At 45.5% G+C, this 20617-nt stretch overlaps 1 protein-coding gene across 2 annotated transcripts; it reads right to left on the bottom strand.

The window, feature by feature from the left end:
• Positions 1-48: 48 nt before the first annotated feature.
• LOC144934438 (ceramide synthase 6-like) lies at positions 49-18880 on the bottom strand. Of its 2 annotated transcripts, XM_078860188.1 has the most exons (11): positions 18201-18880; positions 15440-15545; positions 14469-14599; positions 13779-13836; positions 13489-13539; positions 13199-13291; positions 6472-6600; positions 5455-5561; positions 4811-4967; positions 4315-4338; positions 49-3012 (listed from the first exon to the last, which is right to left on the bottom strand). In XM_078860188.1, the coding sequence occupies exons 1-11, from the start codon at positions 18371-18373 to the stop codon at positions 2833-2835; spliced, it is 1209 nt and encodes a 402-aa protein (XP_078716314.1). In that variant the 5' UTR covers positions 18374-18880; the 3' UTR covers positions 49-2832. The 2 variants fall into 2 exon arrangements, with proteins under 2 accessions (XP_078716314.1, XP_078716315.1); XM_078860189.1 differs by lacking the exon at positions 4315-4338.
• Positions 18881-20617: the final 1737 nt, after the last annotated feature.

The following is a 20617-nucleotide window of genomic DNA, read 5'->3' as shown; positions in this document are numbered from 1 at the left end:
ATGCACACACGCGCGTGCCGATGACAAAAGTGCGGCGAGCAAAACAGCCTGAAACAAAAGTTCTTTAATAATATCAACAACATACACCGATTAAATTGATCCATTTGATTGTGCGCAAAGTAAAGCCGAACTTCTCGATCCAACCGTGTCTCTCGCCACTGGGCGAGATGAGTCTGTCCGCGTCGCACAATCGCTCTTTACAGCCGTACCTTTCTTTATTACAGTAATGACTCCCGACACACTAGAACAGCAATCGTCGCGAGGTACGAACGCTTCCCCCGTGGAATCGCATTATCGTTCTGCAGACGCATCGTAAAGCGCAAAGGGGGGACTGGGCAATGGGGTAGACACAAATGGGATACCGGGTTCCTAGAATGAGCAAATGATACATGTCCACCATGAAAAGACGCACACCCAACAGAATTGGCTTCTCTTGAGTGGTTTCGCTCTACGTCTCAAACTCTGCGTGCAACAGGCGACGCTAAAGCAGCACAAGGGCAACTGCAGCTGCACAAAACAACGGCTTCCATACTCGAGAGGCATTTCTAAAGTGTTTCACCACACACCTGCCTTCCGTTACCTGTCACCAGTCACCTCGGCGCGGGGATTTAGATGTGAACAGGTGGACACGTGTCGCAATACCCATTGTTACCAACTTCGCGATTGTGGCTAGATTCAGCTGATTTTTTTTTGGTTTCCCTAGCAAGACAATTGTCAAGGCAACGATAGCGACAAAACTATGGACTTGTTGGGATGAGGATACTATTCCAGGTCTGTATTAAAGATCCTGTATCAGTTTACGATGCTTAATACTTGGTAAAGTGTGTTATTTTGTCTTTGACTTGAGAAATCGACCTAGGGACTTTAGGGGGTTGGTTTGGTGACTTTCTACTTAAAGGAAATGGCAACACAGGCAACACCATGCCCACATGAAACGTTTGTTATCAATGTTATCACATTATGCAGGCTGGGTCCCATCAAATGTTATTCAAATTAAGCATATGTTGTGTAAAACGTTATGCTCCCATACACTTATATGTTAATACAAACGTATCGTTTTACAGCCAACTTTTTGTCAATACACGACGACTGTTTTCAACAGCCCAAAGGATGAAAATTCCATCTACCGTACGAGCAAAAAGGTCAACTTCTGTGCATAATAATTGACGGCGGGATAAACATATCCACAGCTGTTTGTGGAATTTGTATTAAAATATTTTAATCTCGCTCGCTCGCTTTTGAGCGTTGTTCAGCGTTTAGTTGACGGACCGAGCCTAAAACCGCAGCAATCAAGGCTTTAAAGCCACTGTAATAAATTCACCGAAGACCAATGCGCAGAGCTTGAGCGGCCATGAAATTACGCGCCGTTTTGCGATTCTCGGCGCAATGCCAACATTGTGCAAGTCAAGAAATTACAACCGTGGCAGAAGCCGGCTAACCACGGCATGACTGGGCGTTGCTTTGTCGCTAAGCAGAATTTGCAACGGCTTCTCGAAACTGCTCACGCTACACCAGGGGTGAACAACATGCGGTCCTCCCCCACGAGGCCAGGGCTTAAATTTCCGACGGAATAGTTTCTGGGTCGCTGGTAGACTTAAGGTGACACGTGGGCTGGTCGCCACAGCCCTAGTGAGAGGTATACTTAGATGTGGTGTGCCGCGTGTGGATATACTTTTCAGGTTGCCAGCCCAGACCCTGTTGAATTTAAGCCCTGCGTGCAATACTTTAAGTTGTGCATCCCTGCTTTACATGATGTCCACTGTAACATTTGTAAACGTCAAAGATCAGCAAATACAACTTTGTATCTCTATTGAACACTCATGTTACATTCCATTGTATAGCTTATTCACGATTAGATTTGTCATTTTCAGACATCCAGATCTAGAATACAATGCCTTCTCTTAAGTCTTATCAGCAATAAATACTTTTAAAAACATTCTTAACGTACTATCTTGCAAGATGGGATGCTTCTCCTTCTGACAAAATATGGCCAGTGTACAGCAAAATACCTCTCTGAAACCCAGTGTGTATAAAGTTTTATTTATTGCTAATAAATAATCACACTATTTAAGTTCATTTCGTACACACTACGTAGGTGATTGAAATAGGCATTAATATGTTGACAATTAATTTACGTGTCTGGAATTGATGCCTTAAAAAACAATGGTAAAGGCAAAACCTGCTTGTTTTTACGTTGCATTTAAAAAAAAAATCCATCACATGAATCACACTTCCTGCCACCTTTATACTGAATATTTCATTGCCCAACTACACACCCTGTGATATAGCCACTTCATGCATTTTGCGATGAGCACTCGGATAATTACAAGAGTAAACCAGCTCGGGCGGAATGCATCTACTGCGAAAAAAATCACAAATAACCTACACCTGACGGACACTCCCACGACATACCACAGCAGTGCTATGCAAGCAACACATGGATAGCCGGCAACAGTAGGGCGAGAAGAAAGAGCAGGGCAAATGCGAATGAGGGAAGGGGGGGGGGATGTGGGGGGAAAGTCTCAGGCATACACACAAACACTGGTACACTGCTAATTTTTCTTCATTTAAAAATAAACACTGGGCACCACCTTAAATAAAGCGTGGCACAAAGAGGATAAGGGGGGGGGGGAGGAGGAGGAAGAGGACGTGAACCACTTGCACCGTGGGCCTGAGCAGAGGGCATTGAGAGCAGGACCGAAGAGAGGGGAGGTGGGGGGGTGCAGGACCGTAATGGAGTGGAGGAGAGACAGCTGGTTTGGTTGTCAGGCGGTTGTGTGGAGCCCCAGTCCGGGACCATGCGAGGCCGCTGCCCCCGCCGCCGCCGGCATCTCAGTGCTCGTAGGCTCGCGCGGTCGCTCCCGCGAGCAGGTGGCCGTTGGTGCCGTTGGCGCTGCCCGCGCCATTGCCCGCGCCGTTGCCCGTCCCGCGCGCCGTGCCTTTGGCCCGGTCGCCCGTTCGCTCGTCGTCGTCTGAGCTGCTCTCGATGTCGCTGCGGTCGTCCTTGGATACCTGCGAGAGCCGCAGTCGACACGACGACGAGGGGTGTTGGCAACGAGGGCCCAGGTAGTCCCGGCGAAGGGTGTGGTCAGAGTATAAGGGAGGGGGTAAACGTGTGGAGTGTAAGGGACTACACGTGACGTCTGTGGGTATACCGTACGTGGAATACATCAGGGGGTATACGCGTGAAAGCGAAATGGGTGAACAGTGGGAATAAGAGTCGTGAATAAAAACATTGAGTGCAAAGATTCAATCAGAGGTTTAGTGTCAAAATCAAGTGCCCTGGTTTTTTTTTAAAGTGATATAAGTGAACACCTAGTGAAAGCGTGCTAGAGCTGTTAGCATGCACACCATATAAAAACTGAACGCCAACAAGTACTGCTTTTTAATAGTGTGAAATAATTGATAGAATCTCACCATGTCAGTATGTTTTGAGTATTTCATGAGAGATCTTGCTCTATTTTTTAAATTAGAGTGATACTTTAACCGAGCCAGGTGGCTTCGTAGGACGAGTGAGCGGTTCGTATTCGGAAGGTTGTGGGTTTATATTCAGGTTGGGGGTTGATTCAGCCCATCAAGCACTGCGTGGACAAAGTCAACAAACGGGTGTTGGCCTCTGGATCGAATCTCTGCTCCCGTAGGAATGTATCATTTCAACCAACCACTGGCTCGGGGCTGTAAAGGGGAAATGAGCACCGCCCTCAATGCTCGTTTGAGCTGGAAAAAGACTTCTTCCTTTTGACGGTAATTCAATATTATTGCTAATTGTGCAAACACACAAATGTCTGTCACGTGCAAATGATATATTTCACAGGCTTCAACGTTCATTTGCTAACGTTAACAAGCGTGCTGTAAACGCGGATGTGACGGGTAATGGCTGGCAATAAAATCAGGGCTTTCGGGGCGAATTACTTCGTAAAAAGCAAAAGTCCCTGGCGGCCTGTACACCTGGTAGAAGTATGAAAAGTTAGATTTTGACAACAGGGTGTGACGTCAAGGTGTGATTATGATCAAGGGTGATGATGAGGTGCTTTTTAACCCACAATGGCAAATGGGATTAGCAAGAATGAGATAAGTATTTACGTGCAACAATGAGGTAGCTTGCACCAACTGCACTGCAACGAACAACATCAGCAGAGGCTCACACAATCGGAATGCTGGAGTTTAAGCCTTTGAGATAAGGGCGAGCTTTTTATGGTAATGGATCTGTAAGCAATGCAGTCACAAATACATGCACAGAGGTGAGAGAATGCCACAATAAGAGCGGCCTGGTCCACTGCCCTCTGAGCAAAGTTGGCGCCTGGCATAACTTACATGCAGCGAGTCCCATCTCCCAGACTTCCAGAAGAGAGGAGGGGTAAGAGGAGGAGGGGGGGGGGCAGCACAGGTATTAAACAGGTCCGAGGAAAGCCATAGCGAAAAAAAAAAGATAGAGAAACAAGAGATCTGCAACACCGCGTCAGCAGGCAGAAAAAAACCCACAAGACGACTACGAACGTAGACTGAGGTTTTGACACAACATGAAAGACACAAGCGGCAGTGTGGAGAAGAGGGTTTAACGCTCGCGACAGCAACAAAATACTGATTTGTGTACATGGGGCTCAGCCCGAGGAAGTTTCAAATGTAAAGATTTTTTTGAGGCCAAGCACAACCAACTCATTTGTAGCACTGGGTAATGTGCGCGTGATGATATCCGTCTAAGGAGTGTGGTCAGTATTTGTGTGTAAAAGGGCTCGCGTACGACTGTGTAATAGTATGTATGTGCACGTGCAGACACTAAATGGACGTGTACCCTTGCACAAGTACGTACCTTGCCCTTACGCAGGAGCTTGCAGGCGATGCGAAGTATGAGGTACGACCAGATTACGTGTAAACACTGCAGTAAAACCAATAGCCCCACAAACACCCACCAGGATGGATACGGCCCCACAATTTCCCAGCTTTCAAACATTGTGCTCCGCACAGGCCTGGGCAGAGCAAGAAAAGAAAACAAGAATAATTTGAATTAGCAGGTAGAAACAAAGAGACAAACAAAACTTGCATCATGCCAAGCATTCACTCTTGCCAAACCCACACCTGTTTAAATGTTATTCAATGCATTCATCCTTTTAGAGTTGGTCACGAAATTGCTTTGACCCTTCTACCGAACTCTTCCCACCCACACAGCAAATATTCATGGGAGGAAAACTCGGGATGTCGCAACAGTCTAGGCGCCAGCTGTGGCAAGACGTTAATTCACTCGTCTCAATCAGTAACATAACACAACGCGCACAGCAAGAAGCGCTCTATTGTGCACTTGTTGTGTTGAAGATGAATACATGATGTAAACTGCATTTTTTTTTAAGTAGCAAAAAAAAACTAGGGCCAGCAAAGACACAAAAACACATACAAGTCAAACAAAGACCGTGGCTGTCACTTGTGTTGGGGGAATAAGATGGTACTTGGTGCACTCACCAAAATGGGAACAAGCCCAGCCTTGTCACAAAGAAGACCAGGGCAAATAAAATGAAAAGAAGGTCGCAGAGCTTTTGGTATCGTGCGTAGTTTGCCATCTTGGCTGCCTGCAACGCATAAAAAAGGAAAAGCATTGAAGTTACAGTGTCTAGTAATACTAAACGTGGGTTAGAATTCTTCACACACTTACGGTCAAAGGTTATGGCATAAAAGTCAGCTGGTACACGGTGAAAAGAATACGTTGGCTCTGCCTACGAGAATTCCGTAGGACAGGGGGGTTGGGAACCTACAGCACCACAAATTCATCTTGTACACCCTGCGATCACACAAGATGTGCCACTTCGAAACGGCCACCAAACAAACATTCATCCCTTACTGAGAGTACCTTTGCTGCGCTGACTGGGTACTAGAGAATACTATTATCGACCTCGCAACAACACTGTTTAAAATGTTTGCACCCTGAGTAACTTGTGCGAGTGCAAAAGCATCATTGCATTCGGTCGAAATTTTATTTTTTCATAAGAAAGCCTACGTGCGTAAGCCTGTGTTAAACTGATTTTATTTTTTGCCTCAATACTGGATAACGGATGCCACTGTGGTGTGACAGTGCACTGCACTTGCAATCAAGAGGTTGCCGGTTCAATGCGATCTTCCTGCGCCGCATTTGAAACAATGGCCGAGTTTCCTAAATCCACCCGGCAGTATAAATGGGTACACAGGTGAACGAGTACACAGGTATCCAGACTGCTGGCATTCAAGCAGCAGGTTGCAGGTGGTGGGTTAAAGTGTGGGTAGTGCCACCTCTCCCAAGACATCTGGTCGATGTGAGGTTATGTCAAAATATCCTCTAAAGGGCCTTCTGCCAGCAGTAGCGAGGGCAAGCGATTGCAGGGCTGCACCTTTGCCATTTTTTCGTGTCAATGTGTGGCCACCTGCTAAAGTCCCATTCGGACGTCCGAAAGGAAAAGGCTAAAGCCGCCGTTTTCGAAGGACAACCGCATTGAGAGAACAACTCACCTCGAGGAGGAAGTCGGCAGCGTCGTGCATGCACAGGATCACCGAGCCCATGCGCACCATGTTGACGATGTACGAGAAGGAGATGAGACTCACGGTGATGAGGTGATGCATGAACATCATGAAGAAGTCCTTGACAAAAACACACAGGCGGGGAATCAAGACACACCGCCCGACTGTCCTTCACAATGCTTGCCAATCACGGAGCAAAAGCAGGGTCAGGACAGAACAAAAATATCCTAAACTAAAAGACCCTAGACTACGATCAACTGTAATGCAATGGAATGGAAATCATGAAAATCTCGTTTTAATATTTTCTTTGCATTTAAAAACAACAAATTAATGAGCCAAGTTGCTTCACATCGTAAAAAGGCTGCGCAAATACAATTTCAAGCGACAGCAGAAACTTAGCAAAGCATTGATCTAATACAGGAACACTCGACTTTGAGTAAAAAAAATAGGGTGATGTCATTCACTTAAACAACCTTGGCCCAGGCACTTCCTGGCATCTCTGTTGAAATGTTATCTGTGATTTAATTCGCATCCGAATGTCACATATCCACATTACTAAACGCCAAATAGTAAAGCCTTTAAGGGCTTATCGCGGTGAATGGGTAAAAAGTTTAACGAAATTTAGCAACATTACAGCAATCACCGAGAGGGAGTGATCAAAAGACTAACTTATGTGCACACTTAATATGGGGGCAAAAATTTGAATGTGAAAATTTAATAGCATCCATTACATTCAAATTATATCGCTGTAACTGTAATAATTTGCAATGCCGCATATACAGTTGAAGCTCATTAATAAGTAGACAATACGTTCACCAATTAAGACAACAATTTTTTACAAAGTGAAAAAATACACATTTTGTATGTATGTATGTTGAACTTCTTTCGCACCGTACATAGCCAACCGTGGGTATTTTTTTAAAGTGAGCATTACGTCAATCCTGGCCGTGTCACACATATACCAACAGGCAACGCCAAGAAGGAAATGTTGGCAGCGGAGCAAGGAGTGTGGGATGCATGGGCAAGATTAAGTGCTTGCTTGGGACAGGATGGCAACTGGTCCGATACAAAAGCCACGTGGTTAACCATCTCAGGGTTACACATCTAAAACTACAGTGCCACAGTTTGAAGTCCGCTAGTGGCTTAAAAGGGTTGAACACCACACAACACTGAATCGCGTGTACCTTTCAGCTCACACGACCTCCGACGCGGTGAAATGAAAAATGTTGGCAAAAACAAATATAAGATCTATGAAAATAAATAAAAATAACAGATGAACACAGAAAGTACAGTACAGTGGAAGAGTGAAGGATGAGAACGACAACAGCTTAAAGTCCCGGCTAAAACGCGCGGAAGTTTTTTTTTAACGCGAACAAACATGGATTCATTCAATCCCTCGGGAAATTCGAAACCCAAAACATCACAAAATATTGCACAGCACCCTTCGAGAAAACTCCGTGCACTTACCGAAGAAACTAGAGTACGCTTAAGCTACACACGTACCTCACATTATGCATAAATGTAAAGTTCAAACGGGGGGGGGCTAGATAAGTACTGTGGAATTAATTGTTCGATAGAGGATACACACTTGAAAAGTACAAACTATATACATGTAGGTCATGCCACGATAATTTAAAAACAAGACGATATGGAATGGAATCACAGAAAGTATGTATGTAGAACTTCTTACTAGGAACCTCCTGGTTACACCAGCCCACAGGGGATTATTGTGTCCGTCGTGCAGGGAGGGGCTGGGTGGGGAGAAAGGGGCTGGGTGGGGAGGGGAGGGTGGGGTGGGGAGGGGCTGGGTGGGGAGGGGCTGGGTGGGGAGGGGCTGGGTGGGGAGGGGCTGGTCACCCCGTAGTGCCCTTATATAACTCAACGTTTAACCTATTCACGCCGGCTTGTGCTCGCCCTCACAGTCGGGCATATTTGCGGAATACACCACGCCGCCGTTGACCCTGGCCATTGACCGAGCAACCCAACGTTCCTACCAGCTCCCTCCGCAGGAATGTGTTTTGGACCGTACGTTTCCAACCACGCTAATCGGAGAGTAAGGACAACAAACTAAACACAAAAAGCAGTTCTAAAGAAATTAGTTTTCAATCTAGATTGAAAAGTGCATGGCTCCAGTGGCTTCCTAATATTGGAAGGAAGAGCATTGCAGATGGCTGGAGAGGCGAATATGAAAGCGCACGATGCAGTCACCGATGCAGTGACTGAATGTTCTGACATAGGCTTCTCATCTTACACACCATTATTTATCAATTGCAATATGCATGCGGTAAGAATATATAAAATACTCCTTCTACATTCTAAATAATTACATTTCAGAGTGTCAATCACTGAATCGCTGAAGGCTTCTCTGAGTCATGCCAGCCATGGGTTTTTTTTTTACTACACTGAAGGGAAGTGGTGGGAATTGAAGAACCGGTTCTAATATCACTTGTCACTGAGGTCAGCCATGGTCAGGAATCGAACTCGGATCACTTGGTTCACAGTTCAGTGTGCCGACCAGTATACCACTACTCCACCCTACTATTTTTATTGACACAGAAAAGTTACGTGCTTACATTTGGCTATAAACATGTCGTTGTCTAGTCTGAACCAGTGAACAAACATACACATCTTATTTATGAGTGTTTAAAGTAAGTCTATGCTATATGGCCAGTTTTCAACACAGGTTGATGTATAGCTTGCAAAAATGTTCCAATGCCTACTATATAACTGTCCCCAAATAAGAAGCTACACAAACACAGTGTGAGTTACACTCACCCCTGTTATCTTACCCGAGTTAAGTTTTAACCGAGTGACGAATATTGACTTAAGAGCAGACAGATTGACCCATTTAATCTATTGTCAAGCAAGCAGTGCTCAGTACCAACAAAACGATGCGTTTATTCAGAAAGATCATATCGTAAACACTTCCTGACAATGAAATAAAATAGCACTCAAACACTATCAAGTTCATATTTATGTCACCATGTAAAATAATATGATATTATGTAAACACACCCGATCCACTTAATGAAATGAATGGTGAATGTGTCGAGTTTTTGTGTTCATTGTGCTTGTGCACCACTGCAACGCAGCAGCATCACGAAATAATTTGCTTAATAATGAAACGCTGTCCAGTATTCGATGGCAACTGTAGATAATAGGGTGCCAGTGGAGAGATGTTAACTCCCTCGCCTGGTATACAGGAAGGTTGGGAGTTCGATCCTGACCGTGACGCCTGTATATTGGAGTTTGCATGTTCTCCCCACGGTCGTGTGGATGTTTCTCCGGGTTGTCCGGTTTTTTCCTCCACATTTAGAAACATGCGTTTAGAGTAATTGGCTGCTATAAATTTGCACATAAGCCACTTTGTTGAGCTATCATTTGTAGCAAGGTGTCTTCTGGAAAAAGAGCAGTGTGCTTTACCTGGTAAAATAAATAAAAGTTTAGTTTAGATTTAATCTTGATTTTAAGCGTTCGTGACTGCAGGAATTCATACTCTTTGGTTCTTTCGGTAAAGTCACTTAGATAGAAAAATAACTAATAGATCACGACGTTTCGATAGCAACACAAGCCATCGTCTTCAGGTGAAACAATACAGCAGGCGGACTGCTGAGGCAGGAGGAAATGTAACGAGAGAGCTACTGCAACCAGAGGTTATAGACGTTTGTGGTGGGTTCAACCCAAGGGTAAGTGGGCAGGGCTCGGGATGGAATTTACAAGTAAATGTAAGATCTCAGAACTGGCCTACCTCGGCTAATCCGAGGGGGAAGGGAGGGGGAGGGGCTGCCATAACGGGTGAGAGGGTGGGGGTAAAATTTACAGAGGGAACAAGGTGATAGAAAAAAAAGAGATCAACCGACCCTCTGTGTTGCATTGCATTACACTTCTAATTTTACTAAATTTGCTTTCTCAAACTTTCGATTTTCTTGCTGTAAACCATCGTCTCTCCTCCGGCCACTATGGTCCAGAATTCCACACTGCTCCCTCCTTGTCCCCTCGCTTGTCAGCTGGCCCCGCCTCCCCAGTCCTCTCTCTGCCCCGGCCCCTCCCCCCTCTCTCTATTTAAGGCATCGGCACAGATTCGTTGTCCTTCTGTTTGTCTTGGTGTGTGTGTCGCTCGGTGTGTCTTTGTGTGTGTCTCTGCATGCGTGTCTGCCGATGCTGTTCCCGTGTCTGTGTTTTATCATTCATTCTTACCTGATGATGGTTGCTTGTGTTGCAACCGAAACGTCGTATTCTATTATTATTAGATTTTATTTTCTACGTGACTTTACCAAAAGAACCAAAGAGTAAGTTATCAAACTTGGCAAACTTAGAAATGTAATGCAACTCAGAGTTGCACTATACCTAATTGATCAACGTCCTTATAAAGATTGTTTCACCTGAAGATGATGACTTGTGTTGCTATGAATTCCTGCAGTCCCGAAAGCTTCAAATCAAGATTGAACCACCCTCTACGGGGAGGATTTCCACACAACTCAGACATGACTTCAACCGAGAAGATGGATGCAAAATTTAGCAATCTTTGGAAGGACGTTGATCAACCAGGTAGTGTTAACTGTTGTGTTGGCCGACTCTCTGAGTTGCATTCCATTTCTAAGTTTGATTTCTTTTTTCTCTCTATAACCTTGTTCCCTCTGTAAATTTCACCCCACCCTCTCGCCCGTTACGACAGCCCCTCCCCTCCTCGGATCAGCTGCGATCTTACATTTACTTGCAAATTCCATCCCTAGCCCTGCCCACTTACCCTTGGGTTGAACCCACCACAAACGTCTATAACCTCTGGTTGCAGTAGCTCTCTCGCTACATTTCCTCCTGCCTCAGCAGTCCGCCTGCTGTATCGTTTCACCTGAAGACGATGTCTTGTGTTGCTATCGAAACGCCGTGATCTATTAGTTATTTTTCTATCTACGTGACTTTACCGAAAGAACCAAAGAGTATAGTTTAGATTTATTTTCAAACAAGGCTATTCTGAAGTACATTCACCCTATATTTGGAGAAACTCTAAATTTTTACGATAAGTTAAAAAAATTAATAAAAGCGTGCTAAATACAAGGATTGACAAGCTTCAAGAAAGGCTTGTTTTTTTAAAAAAAACACCACGATTTAATTACATACACATGCCACCTTTTCTGCCAAGTACACTAAGTATCTTATTGCTCAACTGGCAAGGCTTGCAACACTCACATGACAGACTTTTCATTTCGTTGTAGGGGTGAAAATCCAACAGTGGGTTCATGAGTGAGCAGTGGTGGGTGAGGTTAACATGCGGGCAGATATTCTCAGGCAATGAAGTATTTCACATGCTTGCACTTTGCACTGAGTACTGTTCTTGCAACAAGCTGTGTAAACACAGTGCGATTACCAAGTCTGCGAAACCTTCACCGGTTTAAAACTCTAGCACAGTATATGGGTTCCCATCAAATGAAATAAGCAAGATGCTCAGTTTACAGCTACTTGTGATGTAATCCCTTAAAATAAAATAAACTGGTCTTGGTACCTTTGCTAAATTCCTTTTGCATTTGCGAATGGCAAGCACGGACTTTGACATGTGGAATTCCATTCTTTATTATGTTATACAATACCTTGTTAAAGTTGTATTGCCTCTCTATTTTTTACTAGAAAACAAATTCCACGAAGAAACCGCTGTTTCCACAAAGCGTATTTATTTTCCCGTGTACTGCACAGAACACTACAGGGCAGGATTTGCCACAAACATTAAAGCTGCAGGGTAGTAATCTTGATTTTAAGCTTTCGTGACTGCAGGAATCCATACTCTTTGGTTCTTTCGGTAAAGTCACGTAGGTAAAAATAAAATAAAACAAATCACGACGTTTCGATCGCAACACAAGCGATCTTCATCAGGTGGAACAACCACAGCAAGAAAATGCTGAAGTCGGCGGGAGAGCTGCCGTGGCAAGAGGTTATATAGGTAAGAGAGGGGAGAGGAGGAGGCAAGGGGGGAGAGAGAGAGAGAGAGGGTATTACCAATGTACCACAGCAGACTAGGAGCTGATGCTGAACACTTGCATATGCTGCCCTATTCGGCATTTCTGGATTGTGTGTGGAGTCCGGTCACAGTGTGCCACAAGCAAATGAGAGATGAAAACCTGGCTACCCAGGGCCTTTCAAAATTCACTCAGCCTTACTCTCAAGAGCAAGATAAACAAAAACAATTCTAAGAAACCATCATCCATATGTGCCCGCTCACAATTCTGTAGTAAATATTTGGCGACACCGAGATCGTGGCAGTCGTGGAACAACACAAATAAAATAAATCAACATGTTCCTCAATAACACTGCTTTAACTATATATATAATAGGTAGTATGTACTAAGAGGGGCCCATTTCCCAAAACGTTGTCTCTTATATATAATTGACCTTTTAAGGCAGTGTTAATAATGAATGTGTTGAGTTCGTTTCCATTAAATGTGAAATATTTTATCTGGTTTTACTGTACATCTGGGAAAGCTTACACAAAGATGAGATTTATATGGACGAAAATATTTTCAAAAGACCTCATTGCATCCAGGTGTTAACAATGACGAGAAAGCCATCCAGTATGTGCAGTTTTTCTTTGGAGTTGGGCCCTTCCACGTATAAATATGTCTGTAGTCAATGCCTTAAAGAGATTAGGGTTGTATTTGACATGCAGACAGAAAGCTCTGTACGTAGAAGTGGAATCAACCGAGGATGTGGAAAATCAAAGTCTCCTTACCTTCCTCTTGATGTCTGTAAACTGCGAGAACATGAGCGACCAGTAGAAAGCCAACTCCACAATGTAGTAGTACTGTATATCTGAAGGTAGTGGCTGCCAAAAAACACATTTTGCCATGTTTATTGAACCAAATAAAGCCAGAACAAAATATTTTAATGCTCCCCTTCAACAACAACAAAACTCGTCAAAAGTAGAAACATTTGCAGTCATTCATAACATTGCACAATGGGTAACTTACACGTTTGAGATAAATAACTCCGAGCGGAAAGGTGACACGAAGCAGTGATTACCTGATAGGGGTGGTTGTACCAACATTGTCGACTGTCCCACACCCAAGTGCTCTGCAACAGGCATCACACGTATACAAGATCACATAAGGTTGTACAAGCACTCCCAACCTTCCTCCACACGACTTTTGTAGAGAAGGCAATACGTGAATAAAGTTTAGCCACGATGAATTATATTTACCAAGAATAAAATGTACTTTGCACCGGTAAGTTGGGTGCACAAACAGCATTATAATGTACTTCAACACATCGTGAGGGTTAATGACAAAAAAACACATGAAAGCTATGCTCACCTGTGATAATAACCTCAGTCCGTACACAAATACGTAGAGGTAGAACATGAAGCGCCACCTAAATAACGAGAACATGAATAAATCCACCGTGCAAAACATATTCGCTTTTAATTGCAGATAAAAACGTCCGAGTGCGCGGCACGGCTGAAATGATGATGATGAATGCTCCCCGCATTCCAGCATGTTACCAGATATTTTTTAATACATAAATTGGTATAAGGAATAGCGCGGGCATGTCTCGTGCATTTAAATAAGGCATGTTAAATAGTGGATTATATGAATGTGCCCTTTAGCCACGGCAGGCCCGACTAATCGGAATGCGTGATTAAAAACTAGAGCTGGCAGGCGGGTATGGTTCTGGCGCTTCATTAAGGCTCAAATTAGGACTAGTTTAAAGTGCAATTTCGCAGCGCGGTAAGAGATTCAAATACAGATTCCTTTGGGCATTCATCAAACCTGACTGCTTTACTATTAATATGGCTAATACCTAAACAGCTTTGCCTATACACCGCACACGAAGCAGAAATTATAACCTGCGTGTATCTTACCCCACAGTAAGCCAGCCTCATACAGAAAATTACCCTGCGAGATGTTGGCAGATGAATGCGGTTACAAAGTTTAGCCAGTGGCACTTCTGGTTGTGCCGAGGTTTGCTCGGCGATGTTATTGCCGCACGTGCATTAACCGTACATGCTCTCACAGAACTTGGCGAGGGGACTAGGCTTCTCCTGGTTGCGCCGGCGACGGAACCAGCGCTGGATGGTCCGCACGTCCCAGTCCAACTGCTTGGCCAGGCCGTCCAAGTGCTTGTCCCCTGGGTTCTGTTGACGAGCAAGCAAAAACATGCATGAAACAAATGATGCAGTCAGAGAATGTGGACAACGGAGGGCAGAGGAGCGACGCTCACAACAACAAGAGGAGCGCCAGGCAGCTGAAATGCAGAAAAAGTTGGTACAGGAGGGGGCACAGCTGGTGCATCTGCCAGTCACCTCATTCAGTCAATTCATGGCACCTGAGTCTGTTCCATGGCCTCCTGTCAGCGAGCCTTCGACACTTCACGTGGCCTCAAAGTGTACCTGGCCTGGCACAAGCGCCGTCGTGACATCACCGCCACTTAGTGGCGAATGTCGGCTGTTGTTATTGGTGATATAAAAGTGCAAATAAAAAAAACTGCATACCACCCACATTATTGACACGGCCTTTCATCAGCCAAATACGTCGAGAGAAAGTGGAACGCAGGCATTACACCACATATGTGAGTTAAAGACATCATATTGACTGCTGGGTAAGGCGAGTGGCAAAAGAGATGATGGGCTGATGGTCGTGTCTAATGATGCAGTGGCAGCCAAAGGAAGGAAACGTGCCTGACAGTAAGTTCGCCACAGCGATGGTGTGACTAAATCACCGCATGTGCAGGTGCTTAATGAACTGTTGCATTTGCAAGGCCCACGACACACCGTCACAGCTTGGGGAGGAATGCATGCAGCAGTGGAGAGATCAATGTTAGGGCAGCGTTAATGCCGAAGACAGTGCAGACATTTTAGCGTTCGCATGTAAACATTTGTTTTTACCTTATGGCTACCGTTGCTATTTGTGCGGTTAATTAAAATGCGAAAAGAAAATTATCCAAATGAAACGAACTCCTGGCATGCACAATTCACCTTCGTGATGGACGTGAAGACTTTCTCCAGAATTGCATTGCTCTGAGCCTTCCGGGGCCCAGCCGCCTGGATCTTTAGTGCGTACGCACAGGGCCTTGCAATGCACCTACAGTGAAAAGAAACAATTTCAACATTTTCAACAACACAACTCGAATGAAACATTCATACCGTTGAAAGGTCACGCACTGCTCAACCATTAGGGCGTTACTACAATCCCAAAATAAATTAGGCGTCGTGAAGTACTGCAATAACTGCTGCAATTATTATTTATAATTTATTCCACTGTACGTTTTGTTCTGGCTGTGCCAGTGGTACTTATGATGTGAACATCATAAAAAATATATAACTCAATTGTGGTTCACTATTACATTATATCCTTAAGCCCTTTGCTAAAATAACACGTCATTGCTTGCAATAAAAACACTAATCCCAGTGGCAGAAAATGTCGCCAAAGACGTTCAAAAATAAGCTGTCAACGGTTGTATGCGCTATTAATTTGGCACGGCTCGGCACAGCAAGGTGGACTGGGACAAAATCCTGGCCTTTCAAAGGCCTCCTCATGGCCACAGCGTTGCATCAGCATGGGCTCAATTAGATGTAACCAAGTGAACAGAAAGTGCAGCTGCACCAATTACGCCACCACTTGACAGAAACAAGAGAGTAAGGCTGTGCCGAGCCACAACTCCCATATGACGCATAAACAACCCCCCCTGGGCCTACAACAAACATCCCCCTAGTGCTAACACCAAGGCTCTACACACGTGAGGATTAACATCCTGAAAAATGAAATGGGCAAGCTCTCTCTGTCGGAACCACATGGGCAAGGATTGGTTGCAGTGAGTCACCGTGGATCACAAATGGACTGCACGTGTCTGAATTCCGAATGTGAAATATCTATATGGGAATAAAAAAAAAACATCCAGCAAAACATAGCATTAACTTGAGTTCATTTTACAATGTGTACTCAGTATGGGGCAATTGAAACGCTGTAACACAAATGATGGAATTACACCCCACACGTACAGAAAATGCTATCTTGTCGCCAATTATTTCACGACGAAATTCATAAGATTATAACAACAAATGCTTTATATTGTCAACAACAAAGAGCCTAATAAAACTGACCTCCGCAGATTCCCTTTAAAATCCCCACCGCCCCCCCTAAAGAAATCCCTGGTGTAAATATCAAGACTTCCACTTCAATCAACTCTGCTTGGCTGTCATGACTGCTGAAGAACGATATTGATAATAGTAATTTAAAACTGGCCCGTGACCGAGTGCATCTAGCACAATTCGCTATGAATAGCCCTTGATTGTATTTTATTGGCAGAAGGGATCAAGCCACCATTCAATTAAAGGCAAGAATAATCTTGCATTCCAAAATAGATCATCTAAATGCTTTAAATGCGGAGGTCGTGTTTTTCAGTATAACAACAATGGAGTGCTGTGAATTTTTTTTTCCAAGTGCTATTTTCAGTTACCTATTTAGTATTCTGGGAATAGCTCCTTATTGGTGGTGTTACCTGAAATGTCATCGAGTGTTGTGGACACACGGCAGGGCACAGTGCTGTGGGTCTCACTGAAATGTTAACACGCTCGGCTTTATATATATATTTATTTTTTGACATTTTGCCAAGACCATCTTATAAATGGTAAAGCTGCCATCATCTTGTAATAATAATACTGCAGAGGATACACCCGTAGCATGTACTGTATATGACAGCGTATATCCTTATATATTTCTGTGTGAATTACTGCATACATGTGCAGGATTATTCAAAGATGTGCATCCGATGCAAATTTAAAGCACCCCTGACACAGGAGTACATCGTTCGTACGTGCAGGTTTTTCTTGGCGTAAATCTGTTGTTGTCGACTGTATAATAAACATAGGCCGCGTTTTTATTTTACGACTGTTGTCAATGTCAGCTTTTCCATCGCTGTATCTCATCATCCTTGTCGCAGTCCGCAACCCCAGAGGGTGGCTTGGGTCTGGCCCGTGATGATGGCAGCCCAGTTGGGTTGGTGGGTTGATGTTGGTGGTGGTGGAGGAGGGGGGGTTTGTTGATGGTGGGTGTTGTTTTTGTGTGTGTGTGTGGCAGTGGTTGGTTATGAGCGTGGCTGGATAGTCGTGGTTGATGGGCGCCGACTGACGGGTCACTGACGCTTGATGCAGACGATGGTTGGTAAGCCCCCGCCCGGGTGGTAGTGATAAGAGTTGAGTTGACGTTGTTGATGGTGTTGTGATGATGGTGTTTGGTTGGTAAATGACGATGGCGGTTGATGGGTGGTTGGTGACGTTGGCTGCTGCTGATGATTAATCCATCGGACTCTGTGTAGGTGAGTGATGTGGGCGAAGTTATGCAAGCGAGGGATGTGTCTGCTGGTGTGATGTGATGCCGAATCTGGGAGTGGTTGTTGGATAATTGTTGGTGGAGTGGTGGTGATGGTCGATCGTGGATGTCGGTGGTGATCCTGGGTAGGTGACCAGTCGGTGATAATGGTTGGAAGTTGTTGCTGGTACGCGATAAGTGATGATGATGCTTTGTGGTAGGTCACGATTGGTAAGCGATGAAGATGATCGAGTGGATGATGATCTGTAGGAGGAGGTGGTGGGTTTCGCGAGCGAATGTGGCGGTGAACTGCGCCGGTCATTCATGGTGCTGCTGGCAGCAAGGAATCGTAACTGAACGACGAAGACGACGATGATGAGGACGGTGAGTGATGCTGCTAGGCATGGTGTGCTCGACTCTCTCCTTCACCTCTCAAAGACGATCCGCAGCACGAAGATGCCGAGCGCTAGCGGGAATGCCATGTAGAGGTCCTCGGCTTGAGGGAAAGTCACACCGTCGGGGTTCCTCATGTCGGCCCATGTCACATTGTGAGGCAGCCAGAAGCGCTCGTTCCAGAACCACGCCAGGGCGTTCGCCATCATCACCTCCGCCCGTGACTCCTCCGTCTAAAGCACCACCACCACCTAAAAACTGGATCTAAACGTACTGCCCCCCACCCCACCACCACCTCTTTCTCTCTCTTCTTTCAAACGCCACTAATCTTGCCGGGCAGAGAGACCGACCCAAGCGCAAGCAGCCGCCGGCCACCACGAAAGACAAAGGCAGTACACGCTCAAGAAGCAGAGCAGCAAGCAGCAGCAGAGGCAAAACAAGAAGCAGCAGCAGCCCGAAAGGCTGCTCCACCCCACCAGCGCAGTGTGTGGGTGGCGGGGGCTAAGAGTGGAGGTGGGAGGAGGGGTGAGTGAGGAGGAGGAGGTGGGACAGCTGGGCAAGCCGCCCGCTATGTCGCTGCTATGCTGTGTTGTACACTGCGCGCGTGTCCCCAGCACCGAAGCAGCTCCACTATTGTCTGCGGCTCCAGCTGAACGAGGCGGATTCCAATCAAACGGAGCCCCGCCCACTCTACCAATAGCCACACCTACTCCATCAATAGCCCCGCCCACTCTACCAATAGCCACACCCACTCCATCAATAGCCCCGCCCATTCGCCAATAGCCCCGCCCTCTTTCCCTTATAGCCCCGCCCTTATTCCGAATAGCCCCGCCCACCTTCGCGAGGCGCGCGCGGGCGCCCCTTTTCTTAACCCCCCCCCCAAAAACACCTCTCATTGCAATGGCCCCGCCCCGCAAATTATGCAGATTGCATTTGGTAGCCCGATTGCGCGCGCGATTAAAAAAACGCGAGTCCCCCCCCACCACCCCCCCCCCCAATTGGTGGCTCTCGGTCAATGGGCTCGTGAGGGACAGCTTCAGGGGGGGGGAGGGGTGTGGTTTGCTATGCTTATCCGGCGTGCGAAAAACAATGTGGCCTGGGTGACGTAACCGCGCTTCTCACGAGCACGTGGTTGGCACCCACGCCCTGGCCGACGCCGTTGTTGATTGACCGAGGAAGCGCGCTCGCCCTGAGACGCCTTACGAGAGACGACGACGGCCACCGCCGTCAATAATCGACGAAAGCGATATCAAGAGTCCAATTGGGTTGTTTTGTTATGGATACTGACATTTTTAGGCCGAATCCGTCTCAAGAGGGGCTCTTTCGAGCTCCCTCTCGTGGAGGAGGCGGGGGCATTGATCGAGCAATTTCAGGGTCGCGCCTTTAACTTTCACCGCAATCTATTAAACATGCCACAGCAGTGTCAATAATTCTGTGCGTGACTCGTGGTTTTGCATTTCCACGCAACTTTTAATACAGTGCGCACCTATTTTTTTATTTAACAGTTACAGTACTTTGTATATCATCGTATTTCACAGCCCCTCCATTCTTGCCACGCCTTTTGCCAGCTCGATAAAAACCTCTCCCCACGCCGAATCGGTCATGGGGCGGGTTGTTTATTCATCACCACGCTCGTCGTTGCGGGCTTGGTAGGGAGGGCAATACCTGTTCGGGTATCACGTGGCACTGATGTTAGCCGCGCCCAGGTTCATCCTACAATGCGTGAACCAATGGTGTCGCTTTTCTTGTGTACAGTAGCTTCAGCAGCAGTCATTATCCACTGCTCGATGGAGCTATCCCCAATCTCAGAAGCTGAATATTTATCCTGGAGGAATCCTATGAGCTATACATCTCTTTTTCACAGAACGTCATAACAACAAACAGTACACAAACACAGCAGTGCAAAATACAATAAAGGTAAACACATTACCAAAACATATTAAACTTTTACTATTTCCATATTTTGATTTAAAACTTTCGTGACTGCAGGGATTCATATTCTTGGTTATTTCGGTAAAGTCACACCTGATGATGATTGCTTGTGTTGCAGTGATAATTTTATTGTTTTATATTTGTATTATTTGATTGTTTCCCTTCTACGTTACTTTACCGAAAGAACCAAGAATATATATTCCATATTACCAGTTAAGGCCCACTGAGCGACTAGCTTTTTCAAAAGCGACCTGGCCTCAAATGATCGCTCAACGAAGTGGCCCATCACGTGGAAAACCACAGCAGCAAATTTATCTCAATATAAGACTCAAGTTTCTGTCTCAATCTCTCACGGTCCACCGAGCTCATGCACACACAGCCAATTTTATTGCTCCCATCTCTATCGACGGTGTCTCCCACGGTGGAAGGATCTAAGACCACTGCTACCAAATTAGCAGGGCCCCATCTTGAACGTAGGGGGGGGGGTTGCTCTTACCAATAAGATTGTGCTCTGGAAGGCG

This window comes from Lampetra fluviatilis, chromosome 10 (assembly GCF_964198595.1).
Source record: "Lampetra fluviatilis chromosome 10, kcLamFluv1.1, whole genome shotgun sequence".
Taxonomy (NCBI): domain Eukaryota; kingdom Metazoa; phylum Chordata; class Hyperoartia; order Petromyzontiformes; family Petromyzontidae; genus Lampetra; species Lampetra fluviatilis.
The sequence above is the reverse complement of the archived record's forward strand: the minus strand, read 5'-3'. Positions and strand labels throughout refer to the sequence as shown.